Source organism: Nannospalax galili, unplaced genomic scaffold (assembly GCF_000622305.1).
Source record: "Nannospalax galili isolate Female #2095 unplaced genomic scaffold, S.galili_v1.0 scaffold1144, whole genome shotgun sequence".
In the NCBI taxonomy this organism is placed as follows: Eukaryota; Metazoa; Chordata; class Mammalia; order Rodentia; family Spalacidae; genus Nannospalax; species Nannospalax galili.
The window spans coordinates 373384-398609 of record NW_008351634.1 but is presented as its reverse complement, the minus strand read 5'-3'; the positions used below and the strand labels follow the sequence as shown (position 1 = coordinate 398609).

The 25226-nt window shown below is 41.6% G+C and overlaps 1 protein-coding gene across 4 annotated transcripts in view; it reads right to left on the bottom strand.

Annotated features, from left to right (window-relative positions):
• Positions 1 to 25226, bottom strand: part of Camk1d (calcium/calmodulin dependent protein kinase ID) — a 506581-nt gene that overhangs the window by 227674 nt on the left and 253681 nt on the right. The window contains exon 1 of one of the 4 annotated variants that reach the window (XM_029553758.1): positions 10307 to 10346. The exons of the other annotated variants lie outside the window; for them this stretch is intronic. Within the exon in view, the coding sequence (XP_029409618.1) occupies positions 10307 to 10317 (11 nt within the window). The 5' untranslated portion in view covers positions 10318 to 10346. Of the gene's footprint in view, positions 1 to 10306; positions 10347 to 25226 lie in introns of those variants that run through there. 4 annotated transcript variants of the gene reach the window in all.

Sequence of the window (25226 nt, the reverse complement as noted above, 5' to 3'; positions counted from 1 at the left end):
TAGATGATAGATAGATAGATGATAGATGATAGATAGATGATAGATAGATAGATAGATGATAGATAGATGATAGATAGATAGATAGATGATAGATAGATAGATAGATGATAGATTTCACATGATAGAAATCTAGGTTTCCAAAACCTCTTTCAAAGCAAAGCATGGCTCCAGCAGCATAGCTCAGATACAGAGCACTTGCTTAGTATATGCAAGACCCTGGTTCCATCTGCAGCACAAAAAACTTGAACATAAAGCATTGTTTTAACTTGCTGCTGTTTTTATAGATGTCTGCTTGTTGGTGCTCAATGGTTCCTCATGCTTACTGAGCTAGAAAATTTAAGTCCAAGGGAAACATGGCCAGCATTTTGAGAAAATGCAAACATAATCGTAATCTGTGCTGAAAACAGTTACCAGACAAAAGGCATGGTGCCAGAATCAAAATTTCTGACTGAAACATCACTGTAGAAAAGGGTCAGAGAAACACGGGTTTGAATTCCCATTTGACCATCTATTTGCTGTATCCGTTAAAAACTGTTATCCCGTCTTCGTCTGTGTTCTCATTGATAAAAACTATAGATATATATAATATGACCCTTAGAGAGTTCTGGTGGGAATTGAACTAGCTAGCTTTTATTTGTAAACCTGGAATAGTAGTGCCTAGTGAAATAAAATACATGCATTAGCAAAAAGAGCTCCACAAACTCCAAGGACTCTGGAAAAATCAAAAGAGTTCTGTGGCCGGGCTTGGTGGTGCATGTCTTTTGTCCCCAGTACTCAGGAGGCAGAGGCAGGCAGAAATTTGTGAGATCAAGGCCAGTCTGGTCTATATAGTGAGTTCCAGGCCAGCTGAAGCTACAGAGAGATCCTGTCTCAAAAAAAAACCCTCTCCCCACAAAAAAAAAAAAAAAAAAAAAAAACAAAAAAAAACAAAAAAACAGTTCTGTGGATGGGGTGAGAGGGTCACATGGTCGAAGGTCACTGACAGAGACACTTAAACATGGCTAACAGGAATGCTATGTTATGTGTGTTTTATCACAATTAAAAACAAACTCTCTGAGGGCCATTTGGAAAGTGTTTAAAATTATCTGCATGGGGAAGCCAACACAGCAATCCAGGACTAGATTTCTTGGTTTTCTGAGAAGCTTAGTGAATCACAGCTCATTACTGAAATATGTATTTTAAGTAGGGAACTGTCACTAATAAAGTAGTCTATGGAGTATCACATAAATGTACAAAAGGAAACATTGGGTTTTATCAGGAAGCATGTGTTTTAGAGGGGAAAGAAGAAAAGAATTCATCATTATGAAATCTTAAAAAGCCCCAATTAATTCAGTCCATAGTTAATTGCTCCTGGTTTCAACTTAGGTTTAGCACAGAAATAAAATCAGATTTACCAACTAAAATATGTTGGCCTCATTTTTATTGACTATTGACACTTGCAGGAGAGAAGACAAAAGATGTGATTGGCAGAGAGTCCTCTGCCTTTATGGTCAGGATCATCCTGCACTGTGCCACAGGCTCAGAGGACAGTAACAGGGAAGCGAAAAAAATTTTATACCTACTCTATTCCCAGTGATGAAGTCTGAACAATTTTGCACTAACTTACATGCCTCACTGATTATACCTCACGAAAACCAACAATGTAAAAGGGTGCCTGGTTTCCTGAGAGAGCAAGAAAGGGACCACTTATTTCAGCTATGCTGACATCCCAGGAGATGATGACTCTCAGTGGTACTGTCCTTTACAAGCCAATTTCTAAGGAGGCCATTCCTAAGCCCTCATGGAGCTGGTAAATCTGGACTCTCAGTACATAAACCGTGGCCACTCAAACCCTCCTCCTCCATCACACCATTACACCATCCTATCGTATGGTTCCTATCAGCTTCTGAAATTGTCTCATTTACTGTTTATACTCCTGGGCCTCCACCTTCTGACGGACGTCCTATCAAAGCACTGACTCATCTGGATTGCTCACTATCGGATCCTATTTCCCAGTGCAGTATGGTGTAGTACAAGGACCCAACCACACGCATGTGCAAACAAATGAGCAAAGTGAGCAAGACAAATCCACATCTCCTGTTTGTCAGGCCAGCTTGGCCAGATCCTAGCCACCATCACGACCTTGAAATGCCCTGATATGATAGTTACTGGTAACTGTCAACTTGCCAGGATCTAGAAACATCTAAGAAGCAAGTCTTCAGGAATGCCTGTGAGTGTTTATTTAAGTTATATTAGCCTCTGGGCATGCCTGTGTGGGATTATCTAGATTAGATTAACTGGTTAACTAATGGGGGAAGATCCATCTTAATTGTGAGTGGGACCATTCCCAAAGCAAGGGATCCTGGTCTGTATAAAAGGGTGAAAGTGAGCTGAGAACACATTCATGCATTGCTCTCTTCTGACTAGAAACGTAATGTGACCAGCTGCTTCAAGTTCCTGTTGCCTCACTTCCCCACCGGGATGAACTTTACCCTTGAACTCTGAGCCCTTTCTTTCTTAGGCTGCTTTTGGCAGAGTATTTTATCATAGCAACAAGGAAAGAGACTAAGACACCAGTTCACGTGATGATGAGGTCCTTGCCTTGGTGATGACTGAGACTTGCCACTCAGCAGCAGAGAAATGTGAAAGCTGATGGGCAGTAGGAAGAAAACTGCCCCAGACTCTGCTAACAAGGAGAGGAAACACTGGGAAAAGTCAAGAATTATGGTGACATTCAGCCTGTGAGGACAGGTGGTCTGAGTACCCTGGAGTCCGGACCATTTGTAGAATAGACAGAATCTTGGAGAAAAGGGCGTGTCCACTCAGTTTGGATGGAGACAACTCCTTGGCCCCTGCGATGGGAACAAGAGTGAGCTGAGCAACCATGTATCCTGTGCTCTGTCTCCACTGAACTATCGATTAAAGGACAATGGTAGGACAAATGTGTGTCAGCTAGGGACTGTCAGATGGCTAAAAACACCTGCCCAAAGAGTTTGGGGACATCTGTTTGGAAGTGTCTCCTGGCAAAGCAGATGGGGATTGGGGGGTGTTTTGTCTTTCCTCTTCCAAATGAGCCATCCAACATCCTATTCTGTACAGTTGGAGTAAAGATGGGTGCAAAGGAGGAAGTGGGTACTAGGACAGTGGTCCTTTACAGGCAACATGGAAGACAGCTGTTTTCAACCAAAATGAGGTCTTCTTCATCAAGTTTAAATTCTTGTGAATGAAATTCAGCGTATCCTCAAACCTTAGGCATGTGCTCCATCACCGTCCCCATCACCTAAAGCTCCCTAAGAGACCTAGGGTAGCCACCTGAATCCACTGTCTAAGGACAGGCTGTGCAATGTTCAAAGAATATTCTTTCACTGTGGGTTTCACACTTCTAGAAACCTTACCCTCAAGGAATCAAGTGACTACAAAGGTTAGAACATCCCAGAGAAAATAAAAGTCTAATGTTTTAAGAATAACTACTTTAATTCTCATATGGCCCTACAGATCAAGTGGCCTTCTAAGGGATCTAATGATGCTTACTGTTAAGAAGCTCATTATGCCCAATCACTCTCCACTGTATCACTACAATTGAACTTGATCTTCCCCGGCTCCGTCTTCCAAGGAGATGAGGGTAACCAGGCAGAAAGCTCGATTATTTGAGGAAAACTGTTGCCTCACTATTTTCAGCAAGCTTCTCCTACAGGAGCACTAATGTGTTCTTCCATGGCCTACCCTGGTACCTCTCCAAAGTCTCCACACTTTCCCCAAGGGAGGTAACAGAAACTAACTATGATATTCCAGGATGGGACTCGTGTCAAAATTAGAGAAAGAAAATCACTCTCAGCTCCTTTATACATATCACAGAAGGAACAAATGTCTCACTATCGGCCAGTGTCTTTGGTCTCCCAGGACAGAACCACAGACGGGAAAACACTCCTCTTTATAGGCCAAGCATGAAATGGCATGAAGAGAAAATCCCAATGGGCTGTCAGAAGGTCTAGGCTCCAGCCTCCCACGTTCTCAGAGGCTCATTGTCTTCATCTCTAAAATGGAAATAACACATCTGACTTATGTCAGGCTGCTGTGTGGTAAAAATACAAGGGCTTCCCTTGCAATTAGAATATTATCCAGTCTCCTCATAATAGTCTTCAAGGCATGGCAGGATCTGATTCTGTCAGCTGTTCCGACTACCACTTCACTTTGCTGTTCCTGCTCTCATAGTATTTCTTGATAGTCTCCAACAATCTAAGGTTGTTCTGCTATAGGGGCTTTATATAAACATCTATTTCTCCTGCCTGGAAGTCTTATCTCCAAATCCAGTATGGCTGATTCCTCAAATTCCCACTTTCTGATCAAAACCATTTTCTTACTCCCCACCTAAAATAATCCCATGTTACACTAGAGAAAAGATCTTGAAGTGGGTATTTTAAGGAGGGGAGAGGTGAAACTTATCTACACAGCTGACAGACCAATGGGAAGCCTATAGGAGAGTTTGAGGCCACAGAGATGAAGGTGACATTCTCCATCTATCAGAAGGGCAGGAAGAGGATCAGCTGGGTTAGACGCATGATAGCCAACCATTCTGTGGTGCTCGTTCATTCCACAAAGTGTTGCTAAGTACCTCCTGTTTGCCAGGGTTGGCAACAGAGACAAAGTTCCTGCTCTTGTACTGTTTTACACCACTGCATAAAATTCCACACGGTGCCAAATGTGTTTCCTCAGCCCTTTGATCCCAATATTCTATTTTCTTCTTAGCACTTCTATGACCTGAGCTGTTCCCTACCTGAATGGTGGCTGCTACACAATGCTGAAAACGGCTCAACTTTTCAAGGCTACACTCAACAATTTGACATTTTAAGGTTCATTTTCTTGGCTGTGTATGCTAACACACACCTGTAATTCTAGTACTTGGGAGACAAGACAGTGAATGCAAGTTCAAGTCACTCTGGTCTACACATTGAGTACCAGGCCAGTCAGGGAGGACCACATAGTGAGACGGTGTCTCTCATCTTGGTTTTGTTTATGCTTAGTTTTTGTTCATATTTATGTTTGTTTAAGATATCAAATCACCACATTGGGAAGGAATCTTAAGGATTATAAGGGCTTGACTTCTTCTTTTAAGTAACTGTCCCTCTGCTGAAGGATAGGGGCCCACATCATCTTTTTTAGTATTTCATCTTATGGTCCTGCCTCCTCATACAGTGATCCTCAGGGGTCCCCCCTGAAGACTCCACTCATCCCCAAAACATCTACAAAATGCTATACTGTGCAGTACAGGGAAGGTTCCAAAAGGAAGTTCAAGAAGGGGAATACAGAGAGATGAAAAGTCACTGGGAAAAGCCTTGCTGGTGAGATACATGAAGTAAATCTTACTAGGCAGAACCTGGGCAAGAAAAGAAATCGTGGAGTGTATTCAAAGGGTTAGGAGAGGGAGACCCAAGGGGAAACATGGGCATAAAGTCCAAAGGGAAAAACCAGTCCACCAGAAAAGAGAGCGTGGGTACAAGGGCTGATAAAGTAAGGGAATCAGGTTACAAATGACTCCAGCTGTCAGGGTGAAGGACTTGGGCTTACACATGAACTGCCCTCTAAGTGTTTATGCCTACAGATGAGTGTCTTTGTAGCTTTCAACAGAGAAGCATCTTATAGCAGGCCGTGGCACCTGCAGATGCTCATAACTGGTCAAAGTGATGAGAATACATAACTGTGGCATGTTCAGCCTAAGTGGGACATCTATATCACCATCGCCAAAGCTCAGAACATCATGGAAGAGGTGGAGAAAGAATTCAAGGGCTGCAGGAAAGGGAAGGATCTTGTGGAACATTGTCTTCTATGCCCTGGAAGACATGCCTGTTGCACTTAAACTGTGATTTCCCATACCAGACCTGCCAAGATCAGGCCCATTAGCCTCCTATCATAGAGAAGTAGGGCCTCATGAGGCAGGAGATGAGGACTCACCTCTCCCTGAGGATTTATACATAGTTAATGGTGGATGAGGAAGAGAAAGATGTCTTTTCAGTGGTGCGACCCTGGTAAGGTGCCCATTCCCTGTAAATAACTGCTGGCCCATGCTCCTGAAAGCAACCCTAATGAAATTCACTGGGTCACACACAGAGAGAAAGCTATAACAGTAGAAGGGAGACTAGCTGGCAAAAGGAATGTGATCAGTGAGAGTAGGAGAGGGGTAATAGAGGGTTAGAGGGAAGATGAATATGACCAAACTGCATCATTTACATGTATGAAAATGTTATAATTGAACCCTATTATTAAGCATAAATAATATATGCCTATAAAATATTTTTAAAAGATTTCAGATTTTAGATTTTAGGATTAGAAATCCTATGTTCTTAGGACAGAAAAACAAAACAAAACAAAACAAAACCCTAGAGGTCTAATCCAAATTCTATCCAAAAGCAAAAAAAGGGCCGTGAGAGTGTGGCGCTCCCATGAGACAGCCGTGCCTCTATCTACCTGTGTTCTCTTTCACAGGCCACCAGACTTGTCACTGTGGCCTCTTGATGTTCACTCATGGAACTTGGTGACACCAACACACCATCAGAGATGATAGCATGTAGAGGACTGACTCCAGTGTCTCAGGGGATGTCCTCTCCTTCTGTACCCAGCTGTACAGCGCTACCAGTGAACACTGGCTTGAGCTCAGAGACATGGAACCTTGTGAGGAAAACAGGAAATCTAGTATTAAAAAACAACAGTTCAGAATTGGTAAGAGCTACTGTATGACACTTTCTGCATGATCTTGTGGAGGTTGAAGCAAAAGCAGAGGTAGAGAATACATCCTTGCTTCTAATGACTGTAATCAAAGCCTTCCCACACAATAAGCTCTTCAGTTAACAGCCTCACCGAGGCATCTCACTTCCCCCGGTGTGTCTGAAGAACTTCATGCTGGAATGACACAGGAGAAGCTGGAGGAGGGAACAGACCCTTCTCTCTGTTTCTCTTTGTCTACTTTATGTTTATACAGAAATGTATTTATTACTGTCGTGAGCTTTCAACACCTTGCAACAAGATATTTTCACAATATCAAGTGCAAAGTTTATTACATGAAGTTACAATAACAGAAATCACAATAAAGGAAATTAAACACAGATGTAATACTTGGTTTGGGGTTGTTTTATTTTAAACTATTAAAAATAGCATTGAATAGAAACATCCCACTTCTTTTAAGTGAGGTAATTCTTTCCCTATTGCTGTTTGCTCCACAGATCTACAGTTCTTTACAGAACAAACTGAGTCTAAGAATTTATAAGACTCGGAAACTTTATGGTATTCCTAATGATGTTTATAGTCTTATTTCTTCCAAACAAACTGCATTGAAATTATTTCCTCCCTCCTTCCCTTCTTCTCTCCCTCCTCTTCATCTTTCCTCTTTTCCTCCCTCCTTCCGTCACTTTGTTCTTAGCTCTTGCTCTGTTGCCCAGGCTAGCTCCAACTTTCCTAGGCTCAAGAGATCTTCCTTTGTAGCTGAGACTAGAGGCATACCCCACTGTATCTTAAGACATTGTTTTCTAACCATCATTTCTGACCTTCAATAAGTTCTATGAAGAAAATGCAAGATACAAGAACATTCTTTCCAATATTCCTAAAAACAAACTGGCATAGATTTTTTATTCATGAAGCTCTGCCCCAATTTAGCACAGAAAAACAGCATCCCCTCACTCCAAAGGTCAGGGAAGGATACAGACTGAGGATGAAGGTGGAGTCGGGGTCTGGGGGACACTAGGATCAGATGGTACCTCTCCACCATACATACATGGGGCCACACTATAGCCAAACTGTCACTTCATTTCTCCAACAAAAGCTGCAGACCTACGCCTTGATGTAGCCCTTTGACGATGGGAAGTGACAACAGTCTCATTCTATCCTGAATAATCCACACACATGTCCTAAATCAAAAGGGACACAAACACTCAGAGGGTAGAGCCCTCACGCAGTCCCCCATGTATAGAGAAAAGGGGGTAAGAATTAAAGCTTTGCTCTCAATTCCTAGAAATGAGGCAACATAAGAAGGGGATCGGTTGTGACAGCTCCGGGTCAGGTGCAAAGGATGGGAACATCCTGCAATTAACAAATGTTCAGCTCACAAAGGTTTGCAACTGAACAGGAGCTGCCAGTGAGCAGCAGAGCACAGTAATTAAGACCGTGGCCTTCAGCCAGACTGCCTGGAGCTGAATCCCATGCCTACCAAATCCACCTGAGCAGCCTGGGAAAGTGACTTGCTCTCTCTAGGTCCATCTTCTCATCTATTAAATGAGAAATGGCAATAAGAATAAAAATAATAGTGCCCACCCCTGAGGTTGTTCAGAAGACCAAATGAATCTGTGTATCTGGAGAACTTAGAACATATTAACCTTAGGTACGTTTGTCATCGAAGCAAATCATTCTGCATGGTGAACCCAAAGGTGAGAAGAGCTGGAAGCAGAAAGAAGCCTCTGGAAACATGCAGCAAAGGCAGCCAGTTTCACTGCATCTGAATTTCTTCATTAAAGGCAGGTTACTCATCTACTCTGTTAAGGAAATGCTTCCTCAAGACTGAAGTGATCTCATAGGACAGGACACCCAGGAGAAAGGCATGAGGGCAGAATTGGTCATGAGAGCAAAAGAAGCAATTGGGCACCAAGATAAAGAACTTGGGCTACTGAGCCAGAGACATGGGTTCAAATTCTGGCTAAGAGTCATGGGGTGAATGACTGAACCACAGCCTGACTTTCCTCAACTGGAACAATGGGCTGATTCTTGGGATGTGCCTCACACAGCTGCTGGTAAGGATTACACAAGCCAATACAAAATGATATAGCAATTCCAGAATATGGTATTGCTATGGTTTAACTAAGTGTCCCCAGAAGGTCCATCTGTTACAGATGTGGTGGTCAGCCCATGGTCCTTGGGAGGTGGCAGAACCTTTAAAGAGTGGGGCCTACTTGAAAGTCTTTCACTCATATGGAGGCATGCCCTTGATGAATTACTGGGACCCTGGTCTCTCCTCTTTCTTTCTTTGCTTCAGAGCTGTCATGAGGTGAGCATCTGACTCTGCTACACACTCCCAACTATGATGTACTGCCTCACTACAGGCCCAAAGGCAATTAGAGTCAATGAGCATGGGCTGAAACCTCTAAACCTCAAGCCAAAATGAACCTTTCCTCCTTGTAAGTTAATTGTCGCAAGTATTTGGACACAGTACCAGAAAGGTGACTAAGAGTCATATGGCATAATAGTAATAGTAGTAGTAGTAGTAGTAGTAGTAGTAGTAATATGAAGTGCTTGACAGAGTTTCCAGTACAGAGTCAGCGATACTGAGTTCACTGATATTATTAGGAAAGTTAAATGTTGCCAAACATTTTATGTTTCAAAAGGTAAAAGAAAGCCATTTATTTGTGCTTGGATTTTCTCATTCATTTATTCATAAGTACTGTGTTAGGTACTGGGAACATAGCTACATAAGGACATGTGATCTTTGCTTTCATGGACATCACTCTGTGACTCATACCCAAGACATGTACTTGAACTGAAAAAGAGCCCAGGAGGAAAGCTGAAGGGAGAATGTACAATATGCTCCTGGTCTATCTAGTGCCTGGGTTTACTAATACACATTATCTGGCTCCGCCCTGACAGGAATCGGGACAAACAAGATCATGTCCGGCTCTCCAAATGGGTATCCTAGGAGAACCTAGCCTGTCCCTGGCTACAATATTAGGAAGATCCCAGCCATCCTTGAACCCAGAACTTCTGACTGGCACACCAGCTCTTCCCTCCCTGCCCAGGCAGGCTAATGAGGACACCCTGCTCCATTTCCCCTCCCACTCCACGCATCTCCTTCTGGGTGGCCACATCCTCCCAGGGAGAAGTCATCATGCAGGCCTTAAGCTGAAGTCAGAAGGCAACAAGTTCCCATAGACATGGGGGCTTCTGTGTCTACATAAATGTGGATTTCTTTGTTGTAGTGCTTAAAATCAGAACCATAGCATTAGAGAGAAAACTCAGTTGGTAAAATTCTTGCTGCCTAAAGACTTGAGTTTGAGTGCACATAAAAGAGCCTGGCATGTAATCGCAGCACTGGTGAGGTAGGGAAAGGTGGGCTCCTGAGGCTAGCTAGAACAGCAAATTCCAGGCCAGTGAGAGAGACTGTCTCAAAACAAAACAAACAAACAAAAAACCAAACAAACAAAAAACATGGTGAATGGTGTCCTGAGGAATGACATCCACGGTTGTCCTCTGATCTCCACATGCACACACTAACCCGTAACATACACATAGACATATGCACACACACAAACAGAACTGCATACAAATGTCAAGTAGACATGGTTTGCAGTGATACCTAAAATCCATTTGGACATGTTCTCTGTGATCCACAGGAGAAGCACACTGAGCCTCAAAGGACTCCATGAACAGAACATTTTGTTCCTAAAAGAAAAAAAAACAAAAAAACTCTCTGATCCACCAGGTCCCCACCCCCCCCCCCCGCCCCCCGCCTCGCTGCAGTAGATTCTGCAGGGCACAGACCAACACTGACAACCCTCTGTGGAGGAAATAATCGCTTCTCTCTCAAGGAGTTCTGAGGTCTGTCCATACAAACTCTAATCAAAGCCATTGTTGCTACATGGAAAAGCAGATGGCAAGTGCTCCTTTGCTGGCCTAAAGAGTCTGTGGCTTCTCTTCATTTTCCACCGGACTTTAAAAGCAAACCAGCATCATTTATCAACATGCACTACTGAAAAAGTAATCATGGAATAGTGAACATACAGCTCAAAATAAATCAAGCTGCTCAGCCTCCTGGGATTCTTATTTTCTCAGCTGGAAAATGGAAAGGATTTTATCATTTGTTTAGAGTGTGAAGTACAATAAACTTCTGAAAAATTAATCTGACAGTATCCCTTTAATGTGTAAAACATACACATTTTGATCCTACAATCTCACATATGGGAATTTTTGGAGAAATAAAAGAAGCCAGCATAAAAGAAAAGATGGAGGAGGATCTCAGTTTGAGTACCAGGGTTAGAGGAAACAGCAAATGAACATACGGAAGCAGCCTGAAAGTCCACCAGCAGAGAAAAGGGGCTTCAACACAATATATTCATATCCTAGTTTACCATTTAAAAGAATGAGTCAGGGGGCTGGAGAGATGGCTCAGTGATTAAGAGCACTTACTGCTCTTGCAAAGGACCCAGGTCTACATGGCGGCAAGCCACCTTCAGTAACTCCAGTTTTCAGGGGATCTGACACCCTCCTCGGTCCTCCATGGGTATTGCATGCACATGGTACATTTATCTAGATCCAGAGAAAAAAACTCATGCACATAAAATAAAATTTTAAAAAAGAATGAGCCAGAGGTCTTTCATTAAACAGAGCAGAAAAGACAAACAGAACTATTATCACAATAGATTAAGGGGTTGGAGATTTCTTTCAGTGGGAGAGTGCTTGCCTAGCAAGCACAAAGTCGTGGGTTCAGTCTCCAGCACTGGAATAAAAAAGATCAACAAAACTGGAAATGAAAACATGGATTGGACAACTTATAACTAGTAAAAAACCAAAAATATCTAAAATAGAAGCCCAAGGGTAATATAGAAGAAGAAAATTAAAAAGATGCAGTTTTGCATCCTGGGGCCCCAGGAGGTCTAGGAACTAAAGCAATAGGTTCCTCTAAAGGTTGGGGTGAGGTCAGGAGGACTAGGTCAGGAGAGAATCCAGAGGTTGCTCTCTACAGCGACAGAATTGGCAGGTTCAGAAAGAGCTGAGGGGACATTAAAACACTTCAGAGAAAACAGGTGACTGAACAAAAGTCCCTCTCTAGCTTAGCCTCTGTCCTTAGCAAACAAACACACATGAATTTTTGCAAGCTTCATTCATAACTGCCCAATCCTAGATGCAGCCAGGGTAGCCTCCAAAAGGCAAATAGATAAACAAAAGTTGGCATGTCTAATGGGATACCATTAAATGCTAAGAAGAAATGAGCTCTGGAGACTCAGAAAGACCAGGGAAACTTAAGTGCATTTTGCTGAGTAAAAGAAGTTCACTTGGAAAGACCATTTGCTGCATGATGCCAATTATGGCACTGTACAGAAAGCAAGACTGTCAACAATAAAGAAACGATCAGTGGGCATCAGAGGATGGGGAAAGGGAGGGACAGATGGAGCACAGAAGACTTTTAGGGCAATGAAACCACTCTGTGGGATTCCCACGCTAGTGCTATACCTGTGTCTCTACCCACTTGCTCAAACTCAGAATGAACACCACCAAGAGTAAGCCCCAATGTAAACTGTGAACTTTATTCAATAATAATCAATAAACACTAGCCCATCAACTGTCACACAAGTGCACCTGCATGAAAGATGTTAATAATAGAAGAAACTGGGATGAGACTACATAGTAACTCACTGCACTTTTCAAACAATTGTTTTGTACACCTGAAACTGATATAAGAAATATATTAAGATAAAGCATGAACATGCACGCACACACACAAGCATCTACTATCTACTAGAATGGTTAAAATTAAAAAGAGTGACAGTACCAGGCATTCCTGAGCAACTAGAAACTCTAGCATTCCTGGAGAGAGTACAAACGGAGCATCCATTCTGCAAAACAGACACACAGCTGTTGAAGTACCTAGTAATTCTACTCCTCTCAGACGTAACCCAGGAGACGTGAAAATGTCTTCACAAAGACTTGAACACAAATCTTCATGAAGACATTAAGATGACAGTTTAAATCTGGAAATACTTCAAGTCTTCATTCACAGGTGACTATACACACTGCTGCACTGAACTACTCATGTGCAGTGAAGAACTGTCATAGCAGCACAAAGAAGCCCAAAATCAAGTTGAATACATGGAGCCAAACAGAAGCGCACACTCGAGATTCCTGCACTTAAATGAATTTAAAGAAAAGGCAAAAAATAATAGGTGGTGATGAAAGTCAGATCACGTGCTCAGGACAGGGCTAGAGAAGATGAATTTCTGTTGAATTTAATCTTGAGGGTGATTTTATCACAGTTTGAGAGAAAAGCAGTAGGGCAGGCAAATTGTAAACTTCAGCAGCTCCCAGGAGAAGGAAGACGGAGAAGAGGAAGAGAGAAAACCGTGCCTTCGTAAGCAGCCACATGGTGGAAGGGGGCGGGAGCTTTGGGAAAGACAGTATGCTACTAATAGTCTACTAAATGCACATAGTATTAAAATGACTCCTATGAGTTATTGCCATACTCATAAATTAATGCATCTCTCAACCCTCATCGGAGAAGTTTCTTCTCACATAAGGCAATTATCACAGAGACCCACAATTGGTCAACATGTAGAAAATGAGAGTCTATGGAATACCAATCCTAAACGGAACATCTATATCACACCCCCTCCCCTTAGGGATCTTCACATAAGAGGAGCCAAAAAGACAGTAAGAGCCAGAGGTAGTAGGTGACTACAAGGAAAAAATGTTTTCCAGACAGCAGGGCAGTGGCACACAGGAAGTCACAGCACACACAAGACCTGTTCAAGCTGAAGCCAGACAAAGTCCAGCACAGAAGGTAGAAGAGGGCATGAAGACCCAGCTCTAGCTAAGGAGCTAATGATATATGACAGCTGCTGGGAGAGGAAGAGTCAGTTTTATTTAAGAGTTTTGGCCCCTGGTTGTTCAACTACATAGGTTCCAGATTCAAGAGTATCTGGTCAACACAAATTGGACTCAATGGGAGGATTGGGTGGGGATGAAGTTGTGTAGGTAGGGAGGTGAGGAGTGGATCTGAGAGGAGTTGGGAGATGGAGGGAATATGATCAAAATATGTTGTATTAAACTCTCAAGGGATTAATTAAAATGTTTTAAAAGAGAAAGAAAAAGAGGAGGAAAAGTTATACTCTTGTGAATAACTCAGCAAAGCAGGCAAGCCACAGTCCTAACCACAGAAGTTCTGTAAGTGACTGCCAAAATCAATTTTTTTTTCCTCTTTTCCACATATACTTCGACACAACTTGACTTATAGTGAAGATATATTTTCATATTTAAAAGGCAATGAACAATAGGGCTGAGATATGGCTCAAAGGACAAAGTACTTGTCACGCAAGCATGAGGACATGAGTTTGATCCTCAGAACTATACAAAAATCTGGGCAAATGATGTGTGCTTGTAATTCCATCACTGGAGCGGTAGAGGCAGGATCCCTGGGGCCTGCTACTAGCCTAATTGGTGAGCTGCAGGTAAAGTGAAAGATCCTGTGTCAAAAAACAAAGTGCAGCCAGTTGTGGTGGCACATGCCTTTAATCCCAACACTTGGAAGGCAGAGGTAGGGGGATCTCTGTGGGATGGAGGCCAGCCTGATCTACATAGTGAGCTCCAGGCCAGCCAGGGTTACATAGTGAGACTCTATCTCAAAGCAAACAAAAAAAGTGGATAGGAACTGAGGAAGACTCCAAAGGTTGACCTCTAACCTTCACGTGCACATGTACACATGCACACCCTCATGCACACACAAACACATACACACACCACAAGAAAAAAATATATATATGGTGGCACACGCCTGTAATCCTAGCACTTGAGAGAATGAGGCCGGAGGATGAGGAGGTCAAAGCCAATCTCAGCTACACAGTGAGTTCAAAGCTAGCCCAGGGTACGTGATATCCTGTCCCCCAAAGAGAACATTAACAAGATCAACAAAAATATAAAACTGAATATAAATGATTAAACTAAATGATCTCTACGGGTCGAATACTATATAAATGCATGATTTGCACCTAAAAGCCCATATTCCCAAGGTTTACTATAATATTTTACGTTTGCAAATCTTTTAAAAAATCAAGTAAAGATATCTCTGAATGTCATCAGGACATTTTTGTACAGACTAGAGTGTAGCCAACTTGAATATTCATCATTAGGGAGATGAGAGGAAAAACAGGAATGAACAAGGATAAGACAGCACCATGGGCAGATGCTGGCACAACGAGGATGGAAACGGGCAAGGGCAGAATGGCCTCTACAGAACAGCATTCATGTAAAGTAAAAACACAAAGGCAGAGCCAACATGAAGTACATTTCTAAGAGATAGAAGGGTGGCTGGGGGAGGGGCAAAGTGACAGAACACCTGCCTAGCAAGTGCCAAGCTCTGGATTCCACCCCTAACACTGCAAAGAGAAAACAAAAATGGGATTTTTGAATGGCAAATGTTGGAAGAGATAAATGTTTACCTGACTTAAACATTACACAGGGCTATAGTTTGACGATAGAGCACTTACCTATCCTGAATAAGGCTTTGAGTTCACCCTCAGCACAACATAAAAAATTACACATGAGCATGTAATGAAACACCTGATGACATCCCAAGAATAGATACACATTTTATATTTTTATACATCAGTTAAAATAAGTTTAATTTGTTTTTTTCCTGGACCTCACTATGTAGACCAGGCTGATCTTGAACTCACAGAGATTCCCCTGCCTCTGCCTCCCAAGTGCTGGGATTAAAGGCGTGCACCACCACATCCAGCTAATTTTTTAACCCAGTTAGTGGTTAGAATCCCAGATCTGCTCTTAGAATGCTTAGACTGGCTCAGCTGTCCAGAGCAACATGGCAGCACACTACCTTCAGATGCTAGGAGCAACCAGACTGCAGACGCTATCTTGTGGCATTGGATAAATGTCCAGGTACCTCATAATGTATAAGGACCGAAAGATTTGGCTGCAACAACAGTATTTCTAATGATTGACATGTGCATGTCCTATCATTCCCACAAAGAGAAACTGAACGTTAAAGTATGCATTCGATATTCCTAAAGTTTTCTTTTTAAGTGTTAGAGTAGCACTAAGAAAACTCCTTCTAGTCAAGAGAACAGAATCTCTGACCTAGGTGGAGAACTAGTGTTGGGGACAAAAAAATGAAATACCTTGATGAATGCTGTAAGAACTCTGCATTTTGATAGAAAACTCTGTTTAAAACGTTGATTTAGATTTACTTGCTAAGCTTGCCTGTTCTGCCTGATTGTATCTACCACACATGGATGATTAACCTAGTTGAAATGTTACGACTTGAAGTGCTGTAAACCTCCTTCCTGGACCCTGGACCCCTGACTCGGTTGATTTACAATGTGTCCTGTAGGCCTGTTTGCACATACCAGATAACCGATAAGGAATAAAAGAGGGAGGTTGCGCCAGGCTTACACCAGATCTACCCTTCCTGGAAAAGATGTTTAACCGAAACTATAGCTTTTAGAAGATGGTTGACTAAAGTGTCTGCTGAGGAATGCTTTTTGTGTAATGACTGTGTGGGCCTATATAATCTGTACCTGAAACTGAATGGGGGTCGATCGTTCTGACCAGACTTGCATGTCTTGGGAAGCCGGTCGGCCCCAGCTAGCTGGAAAAGTAAAGACTCTGCTTGATTTTTACATCTCCAATCCCGTGTATTTGTTATCTGGAGGGGACCCATCGAGTCACGGACCCTAACACTAGCATTCCAGTTGGGCTGGTCCATCACCGGGTCAAGGGACTACTACTCCTAGGAAGGTGGGCTCACCTTAAGCTATGCTAACAGAATAGCAAGAGCTATTATTCCTTTAGAGACTGTTGTTGTTTCCTTCCTAGAATCCACACCTCGTGGTGCAGTAGCTTACGAGGCTACATCCATACAACTTTAGAAATCTCCTTGCTGTCCTAATTTCTTCAGAAAAGTGTAACCTTCCGTTTTCTTCTTTACCTCTTTTGCACCCTTCCCGTCATGCTTTGTGTTTCCCCGTCACTCTGCGGCTTCCTCATTCTCTCTAAAGCTTTCTTCCCACCACTTGGCTGCTTGTCTGCCACGTGTACATCCATGCCAGTTCAAACAGCAGGACTTTTTTCCTTTCTCTCCTCCAGGAAGTTGCTGAGATTGACAGCTTGCCTGCCCTGGGAGCTCTTCTCTTAAATTCAAATAAATTTATCCTTGAACTTCCATATGGGTCTACTCTTAAATTATTTTATTAATGGGAATAAGAAGCCAAAGAGGGGATCCTGATTTTCCCTGTACCATACGCATGAAGAAATATTAGTTTTGTTTCTTTCTAGAAGTTTCTTTTTCTTCCTAGAATTCTCCCTCCCTCCTTCCTCTTTCTCTAGGGTCTCATGTAGCCTGTCCTGGCCTCAGATTCACTATGCAGCTGAGAATTACTTTGAACTCCTCATCATCTTGCCTCCAGTGGCTGAGGTTACAGGCATATATCACTACCCAGGGCTTCAAGCATTCCAGGCAAGCACTGAACTACATCCCGAGTTCCATAGAATTTTCTATAAAATAATAAAATATAAATAGTCATGTCAGGGGCTGGAGCGATTGAACAGTGGTTAAAAGCACAGGCTGCTCTTGTAGAGGACCTGGGTTCAGTTCCCAGCACCCACATGGACACAAAGAACCATCTACAACTCCAGTTCCAAAGGATCTGACACCCCCGTCTGACCTCTTCAGGCATTGCAAAACACGGGTGCATTTACATACTTGCAGGCAATATACTCATACACATAAAATAAAAATAATAAATAAGGTCCACTGCATCCTGATTTCCTGTACCCAGACTAGCTACATTCTCCAGCTTCAGGGCCCACGCCTATCTGCCTAGCTGGTTAAACCCTCCCCAGGCAGTCTTCATCCCTGCCTTGCTCTTAGCACATGTGCCCCACCACCCCATCTGCCTGCCAGAGACTTGCATACTACCCTGGTAAGTCAGACTCCACCCACTAAGGCATGATTCTCCTGCACCCTGACCAGCTTCATTCTCTCTCCGTGCTGTCCCTTTCCCAGTCTTGGGCCTAGGCCCTCTCGTGCTCTTCATGCCTCTAGACTAGCCTCCTAACCCTGTGTGCCCTGATCCCCTCACACCCAGACATTCTCCAGTTTCAGGGCCCAAACCTACTCTGCCTAGCTAGACAGATCCTCCCCACCCTGTCTCCACCCCAACCTTGGCCCTAAGACCCACCCCCTCCTGATTTTCCTGCCAGAGACCTCTTCACTAGCCTGCCAGAACCCAGGCACTGGACCCACATAGCCTTGAATTCCCTTTGCTCCACCAGAGAGCACCATCCTATCCCACCAATAAAGAAAACAAAAGTGAGAATCTGAAGCACACACCAACTACTATTAAAACTGAGCAGAAAGCAGCCAAGCAATATCAACAATATGAACAGAACCAAACTTCAACTAAGAAAGACAGACTAGAATTTCATATCAGACACACAACCAATGAAAGAAATCCATACACCCAAAAGACAATGTAAAAACACAAATGATATGAGAAACGATGTCCCTAAACAATCTACCAGTCCTACAGAAGCGTACTACAATGAGAACCACACAGATGAACCCTGGTATGCAGAATTTAAAAGAACAATTATAAACATAATAAAAGAATTTAAAGAACACACAATCAACTCAAAGAGGGTAGGAATAAACTCCTGACTGAGGCCAAAGAAAATACAAATACATAGCTGACTGAAATAACAAAACAAAGTAACAAAAACAATTCAGGACTTGAAAAGTGAATTCACAAAAGAGACAGAAATACTGAAGAAAACCCCAGCCAAAATGAAGGTGGAGCTGAACAATTCAGTAAGTCAATCCTAATATCTGACAAAATAGACTGAAAAGTAATAGTAATCAGAAAAGATAAAGAAGGTCATTTTGTTATGATCAAGTGAATGATTTACCAAGAACACATTATAATCATGACCACATATGCACCCAATTCTGGTGCACTCAATTTTATAAAAACAGCACTACAGGACTATAAAACACAGAAAACCCTAACTCAGTAATAGTAGGTGACTTCAGTATACTACTATCTCCAATAGACAGGTCAACCTGACGAAGAATAAACCAAAAGATACTCCACTAACATGATATTATGCTTTAAATGGACCCAACAGACATCTACTGAATATTCCACCCAAGCAACAAAGAATATACTTCTATTCAGCAGCCCATGGAAGCTTCTCCAAAATTGACCAAATACTAGGGCACAAAACAAACCTCAACAAATACATAAAAATTGAAATAATTTCACGTATTCTATCACATCACAGTGGAATAAAGCTTAAAATCAGCAGTAAAAGAGGCTCTAGTGACTGCACAAACTCATGGAGATTAAACAACACACTCCTGAATGATGACTGGCTCAAAGAAGAAATAAAGAAAGAAATAAAAGTGTTCCTAGAACTAAATTAAAATGATAATACAACACAACAAAATCTCTGGGACATGATAAAAGCAGTCCTAAAAGGGAAGTTTATATATCTAAGTGCCTACATTTAAAAAAAATGTATCAGAAAGAACACAAAGAAATGACTTAAAAATACAACTCAAGACTCTGGAAAGGCAAGAAAAAATCAAATCCAAACATAGTAGATGAGAAGAAATAGCAAAAATTCTAAGCAGAAATTAATGATATAGACAAAAGGAAAATAATACAAAGAATCAATGAATCAAAATCGTGTTCTTTGAAAAGATAAACAGTCAACCAAAAGAAAGGAAGAGCAAATCCAAGTTAACGAAATCAGAGACACAACAGATACCAAAAAGATCCAGAACATTATAATGGAACACTTTGAAAACCTATACTCTATTAAATTTGAAAACCTAAAATAAGTGTATAAATTTCTAAATTCATGGAAATCAACACAGCTAAATCAAGAAGAGACCAACAGCTTAAACAGACCCATAAGAAGGAACTGAAACAGTAACAATAATAACAAAAACCTCCTGACTAAAAACAGCCCAGGCCCAGATGGATTCATATCAGAAGTTACCAGTCAAAGAAGATCTACAATGAATACTACCATTATTCAAAAAATCAGAAACAGAGGGACAAGTCCCAAACTCTATGAAGCCAGTATTACCCTAATACCCAAACCAGTTAAAGACACAACAACAACAAAAAAAAGAAAACTACAGGCCCATATCCTTAATGGAAACATTCTCAACAAAATACTTGCAAACTGTATCCAGACACACATCAAAAAGATCATCCACCACGATCAAGGCAGCTTTATTCAAGGGATGGTTCAATATATGTGAATCAATCAGTATAATAGATCATGTAAATGGACTTAAAGACAAAAATCACATGGTCATCTCAATAGATGTAGAAAAGGCCTTTGACAAAAAATCTAACATGCATTTATGTTATAGTCCTAGAGGGAACTGAACTGGAAGGAACATACCGCAACATAATTAAAGCTGTATACAACAAATCCACAGCCAATATCATTCTAAATGGAGAAAACGTAAAGGCATTCCCATAGAAATCAGGAACCAGACAAGGACATCCACTATCTCCACTCCTTTTCAATATAGTGCTTAAAACTCTTGCTAGAGCAATAAAACAAGAAAACTGAAGGGGTATTAATTAGGAAAGAAGACGTTCAGTTATCCCTATTTGCAGATGATATGGTAGTATACATAAGAGATCCCAAAAGTTCCACCAGAAAACTGCAATAACTTTTCAGCAAACTTTTTCAGCAAAGTACAGGTAACAAAATCAATTTACAAAAATCAGTAGCCTTTCTATATATCAATAACATGCAATCAGAGAAAAAGTTCATAGAAACCTTCCTATTCACAATAGCCTCAATAAAATATCCAGGAATAAGCCCAAACAAAGACATTAAATACCTCTACAATAAAATTTTTAAATCTTTGAAGAGAGAGACTGAGGAAGATACAAGGAGACAGAAAGGCCTCCCATGCTCATGAATTGGTGGAATTAATATGGAAGGACAAAAGACCCCAGAAAGTCAAAGCAATCTTGAGCAAAAAGAGCAATACTGGGGGTATTATCATACCACACCTCAACTATTGATATGGTGCTGGCACAAAAACAAACACACATAGATCAATAGAACATAACAGAAGACCCAAACATGAGTGCATGCAGTTTCAACCACCCGATGTTTGACAAAGGTGCCAAGAACACACACTGGAGGAAAGAGCATCTTCAACAAAACTGGCAAAACTGGATCTCCACCTGAAGTTGCACCGTTATCTTTCATCCTGCACAAAACCCAACTCCAAATGGATTAAAGACCTCAGTGTGAAACCTGAAACTCTGAAAGTTAGAGAAAACACAGGCAGTACCTTTAAGATATAGATGTAGGTAAGGACTTTCTAAATCAGGCATCAATTGCTCAGGAAGTAAAGTCAACAATCAAACAAGTGGGACCTCATTAAACTAAAAAGCCTCTGTACAGCCAAAGAAAGGACCTAGGAAGCAAAGATGAAAGCCATAGAGTGGGGGAAAATCTTCACCTGCTACACCTCCAACAGGATTAATATAGAGAATGGACAAAGAATTAAAAAACGAGACAGGAAAACAAATAACCCAATAGAAAGATGGCCTAAGGACCTGAACAGAGAGTTCTCAAATGAAGAAACAAAAATGGTGAAGAAACACCTTAAAAAGTGTTCAACATCCTTAGCAAGTGGGGAAATGCAAATAAAAACCAGTTTAAGATTTCGTCCTACCCCAGTCAGACTAGCTAAGATCAAGAGAACAAATGACACAAAATGCTGGCGAGGATGTGGGGAAACGGGAACGCTCATTTACTGCTGGTGGGATTGCAAACGTGCCACAACTATGGAAGGCAGTGTGGAAAACTCTTTAAAAACTAAAGATGAACCTACCATGTGATCTGGTTATACCACTCCTTGGCATATACCCAAAGAACTCATCCTATTGTAGAGATCCTTTACATCCATGATTGTTGCTGCTCTTTTCATAATAGCTAAGAAATGGAAGCAATGCAAATGTCTCTCAACTGAAAAATGGATAATGAAAATGTGGAATATTTACACAATGGAGCTCTACCCAGTGGCTAAAAAAAGATGAAATCTGGAGCTGGAAAGATGGCTCAGTAGTTAAGAGCTTTTGCAGAGGACCCGGGTTTGATTCTCAGCACCCACATGGAGGCTATGAACCGTCCTTAACTCCAGTTCCAGGGGAATCTGAAGCCCTCTTCTGACCTCTAAAGCACTGTATGACACGGGTGCACTCACATAAATGCAGGCAATACACTCATACACATAAAATAAAATTAATAAATAAAATATTTTTTAAAAGGTAAAATCATGAAATTTACAGGTAAATGAATGGAACTAGAAACTGTTATACTAAGTGAAGTAGCACAGACTCAGAAAACCAAGTGACATATGTTCTCCCTCATTTGTGGATCTTAGCATCAAATCTTTATATGTGAATATACATCCTCATGTAACCACAGGAGGCAGAAAAATGGAAAGGAACCGTGTAGATAAAGGGAAAGAAAGAGTCTGACAGGATGGGAGAGTAGGAAGCAGATGTCATCAAGGGGGAAATAGGGAAATATACAAGGAACCATGGGGGTAAAGCAGAAGCAGCTCGAGAGAGGGAGTAAGAGGAGGTAGGTATTATCAAGGGGAAAATAGGGTACTTTAACTGGGGAGGGAGAGAGGAGGGCTAGACAGAGAGAGAGAAAAGAGAGATAAAGATTAGGTGGTTTAAAAAACCAGAGGGAAATGTTTAAGCTCAAAAACCCACTGAAAAATACACATAACATATTTGAACATGAGCGTATGTGTATACCCGAAGGCTATATAACAAGAAACACAGTGCCAGATAAGAGAAACTTCCCTTTGAGCTGTTGGTCAGGGTAGTTCAGAGACTGTCAAAATAACACAAGCTATTGTCACAGCACTTGATTACCTCCCAGAACTTCAAGGTTCTTATTCCCTATTGCTGAAGACAGGACATACTTCAGACACAGGACTGGGCGCAATGGAGCTAGAACTGACCCAGAAGCCTCCACCCTGAAGACTAGCTCTCATAGTTTTAGAGGATACTATGCAAGCTGCTGAGGGAGACATTCAATCAATGGTCCAACCCCAACTTTATAGCCTAATAACTACAATAACCAGCACAGCAAATGATAGCTGTGCCGTAGTCACACTTTTGTCTAGGGGGTAATCAACAGTTATTTAATTGGACTTTAAGCTGTTCATTGGGAGAGAACTTATGTGTGGCACTGTAAACATAGCCAAATACACATGGCTAGAGAGGCCACATCCTAGAGCAAACCCTACCTCTGTCACATCCCTAGACAAACATAATTTCTTGACTTAATATATTCTAAATATGGATCCTTATATTTACAGACAAGCATACCTGTCACCACTCATCAAGGAAGCTTCTTTCTGTAACAGATGGAGACTATTACAGAGTTCAAGAACTGGTCAGAGAATAAGTGTCTGAGAGATGCCCAGCCCTAAGTGGCACATCTACAGTGGAACCTCTACACCTAAGGCTCTTGAAACATAGCATAACAGGAAAATACCAATCCAACTCTCACCAGTGAAGCTGCCTTATGCAACAGAGGGCAATGAACACAGAAGGCCACAATTGGTGGAAGTGTAGAGAATAAAGACTGCAGGGTGCGTGTCCCTGGACAGACTCCTATATTGAATCTCATCCACCCAGGGCTCAGGAACCATTGCAGAAGAGGGGGCAGAAAGATTATAAGAGCCAGGGTTGGTGCACGATCATAAGGAAACAGAGTCTTCTAGGCCTCTGGCAATTTGCTCATATGAACTCACAGCACTGGTGACAGCATGCACAAGACCCATGCAAGCTCAATCAGATAAAAACCAGCATAAAACTAGATAAACGGACAGGAGGCCCCAACCTTAGCCAAGGAACCATTGGCAGCTGATCACTGCTGGGTGGGGGAGTTGGTCTTCTTTAAGGGAGTGACTCTAGATAGGCTGACTAGACTCCAGTGGATGAACGCACAGGGAAGAACACCTGGACGCACAAACCTGACTCGACAGGCCCTAACGTACAGAACAGAGCGCGTGAAATCCAGTGGGAGGGGTACGGAGGGTGCAGATGAGTTTGAGGATCTAAATATGATTAAGATGTATTATATGAAAAGCACAAAATTCAATAAAAATATACATTGTGAAAAAAATAAAGCACGTCAATCTAAAAATCCAAAAACTTGGTACAGTGGCTCAAACCTGTAAACTCAACACTTGGGAGACAGGCAGGAGGATTGCAGCTTGGACTATAAAGTGAGATCATGTTTCAAAATAAAATAAAGCACAAAATCCCACAAATGAGCACACGTATGTGTGCACACACACACACACACAAACACACATACCCATATACCCCAAAAATGAACATATAGGAGGATGACTTCATATTCAAAGCCACCTTTCAAGAACATCTTGATGGATCTGCAGAGGGAGAATTAAAGGGTGATAAACTAAAATAACAAAAAAGAGAAGACCCCTAGTCCTCATGTACCTCAACTGTACATGTGTAGCTGTAATAACTAAGTCCCTCTCCATACCTGAGTCCTAACTAAGTCCTTCTCCATACCTGGGTCCAAAAGCAATAAGAACTAACACAGAGTAAGTAATTGTGCTGATAGGTACAGTGTTCTACCTTAGATGCTACTGAAAAGGTAGAAACTATAAAAGGCAGTTTTGTGTTGGCATTTCTAAATAAGTATAGACAACAGTGCTCTAGCCCAGTTATTGATAGTACATAATTAAATTAATGATTCAAAATCATATGACTTAATGCTTCAGTTTGAAAAAGCACTATTGGAACTTCAAGAATTTCATCAGTGCAAACAGTATGTTAGCTTGCACTGTTTTCTCATTACTGTTTTATATTTGTCACCCTGGTAAATGAGAGACACACGGTCCACAGGAAAACGCCACACCCGTGTTAAAGATTGTACAAGGTGGACTGACTGATTAGAACTTCCTGATTATTGAGAATCAGGATGTTATGGATCAATAGCCAACTTATCTTAGGTTATCTTCAGTCCCTTTAGTAGCCATTCATTGTCCAACTCTATGTCTGACCTAGCATCTTTGTGACTATCATGTGAAACTTGTCGGGAGTGTTAGCTGAATGGACCACCAGCTCCCACCAACCTGAAGGCTAAGCATGTCATGAGACAGCATCTGAAACCTACAGCAAAGATTTCTTCACTTGGCGGTAACTTGCCCATGTGATGCTTCCATCAGTATATTTGAAAAGTGCCTTGATTTATGCCTTTCTTTTGTTCTGTAACTATAAAACTTCTGAAACTCTTACCACATTGAAATATGGTATTTGGGGTAACCTGAATTCACCTACCTGATCATGATCACTCATGAATAAACTATTTCTCATTCCTTTTGAAGTGCGAGCTGTGTTATACATCGACAATTACCTCCTATTTCCTTGCCAACTTTTAACTGTATC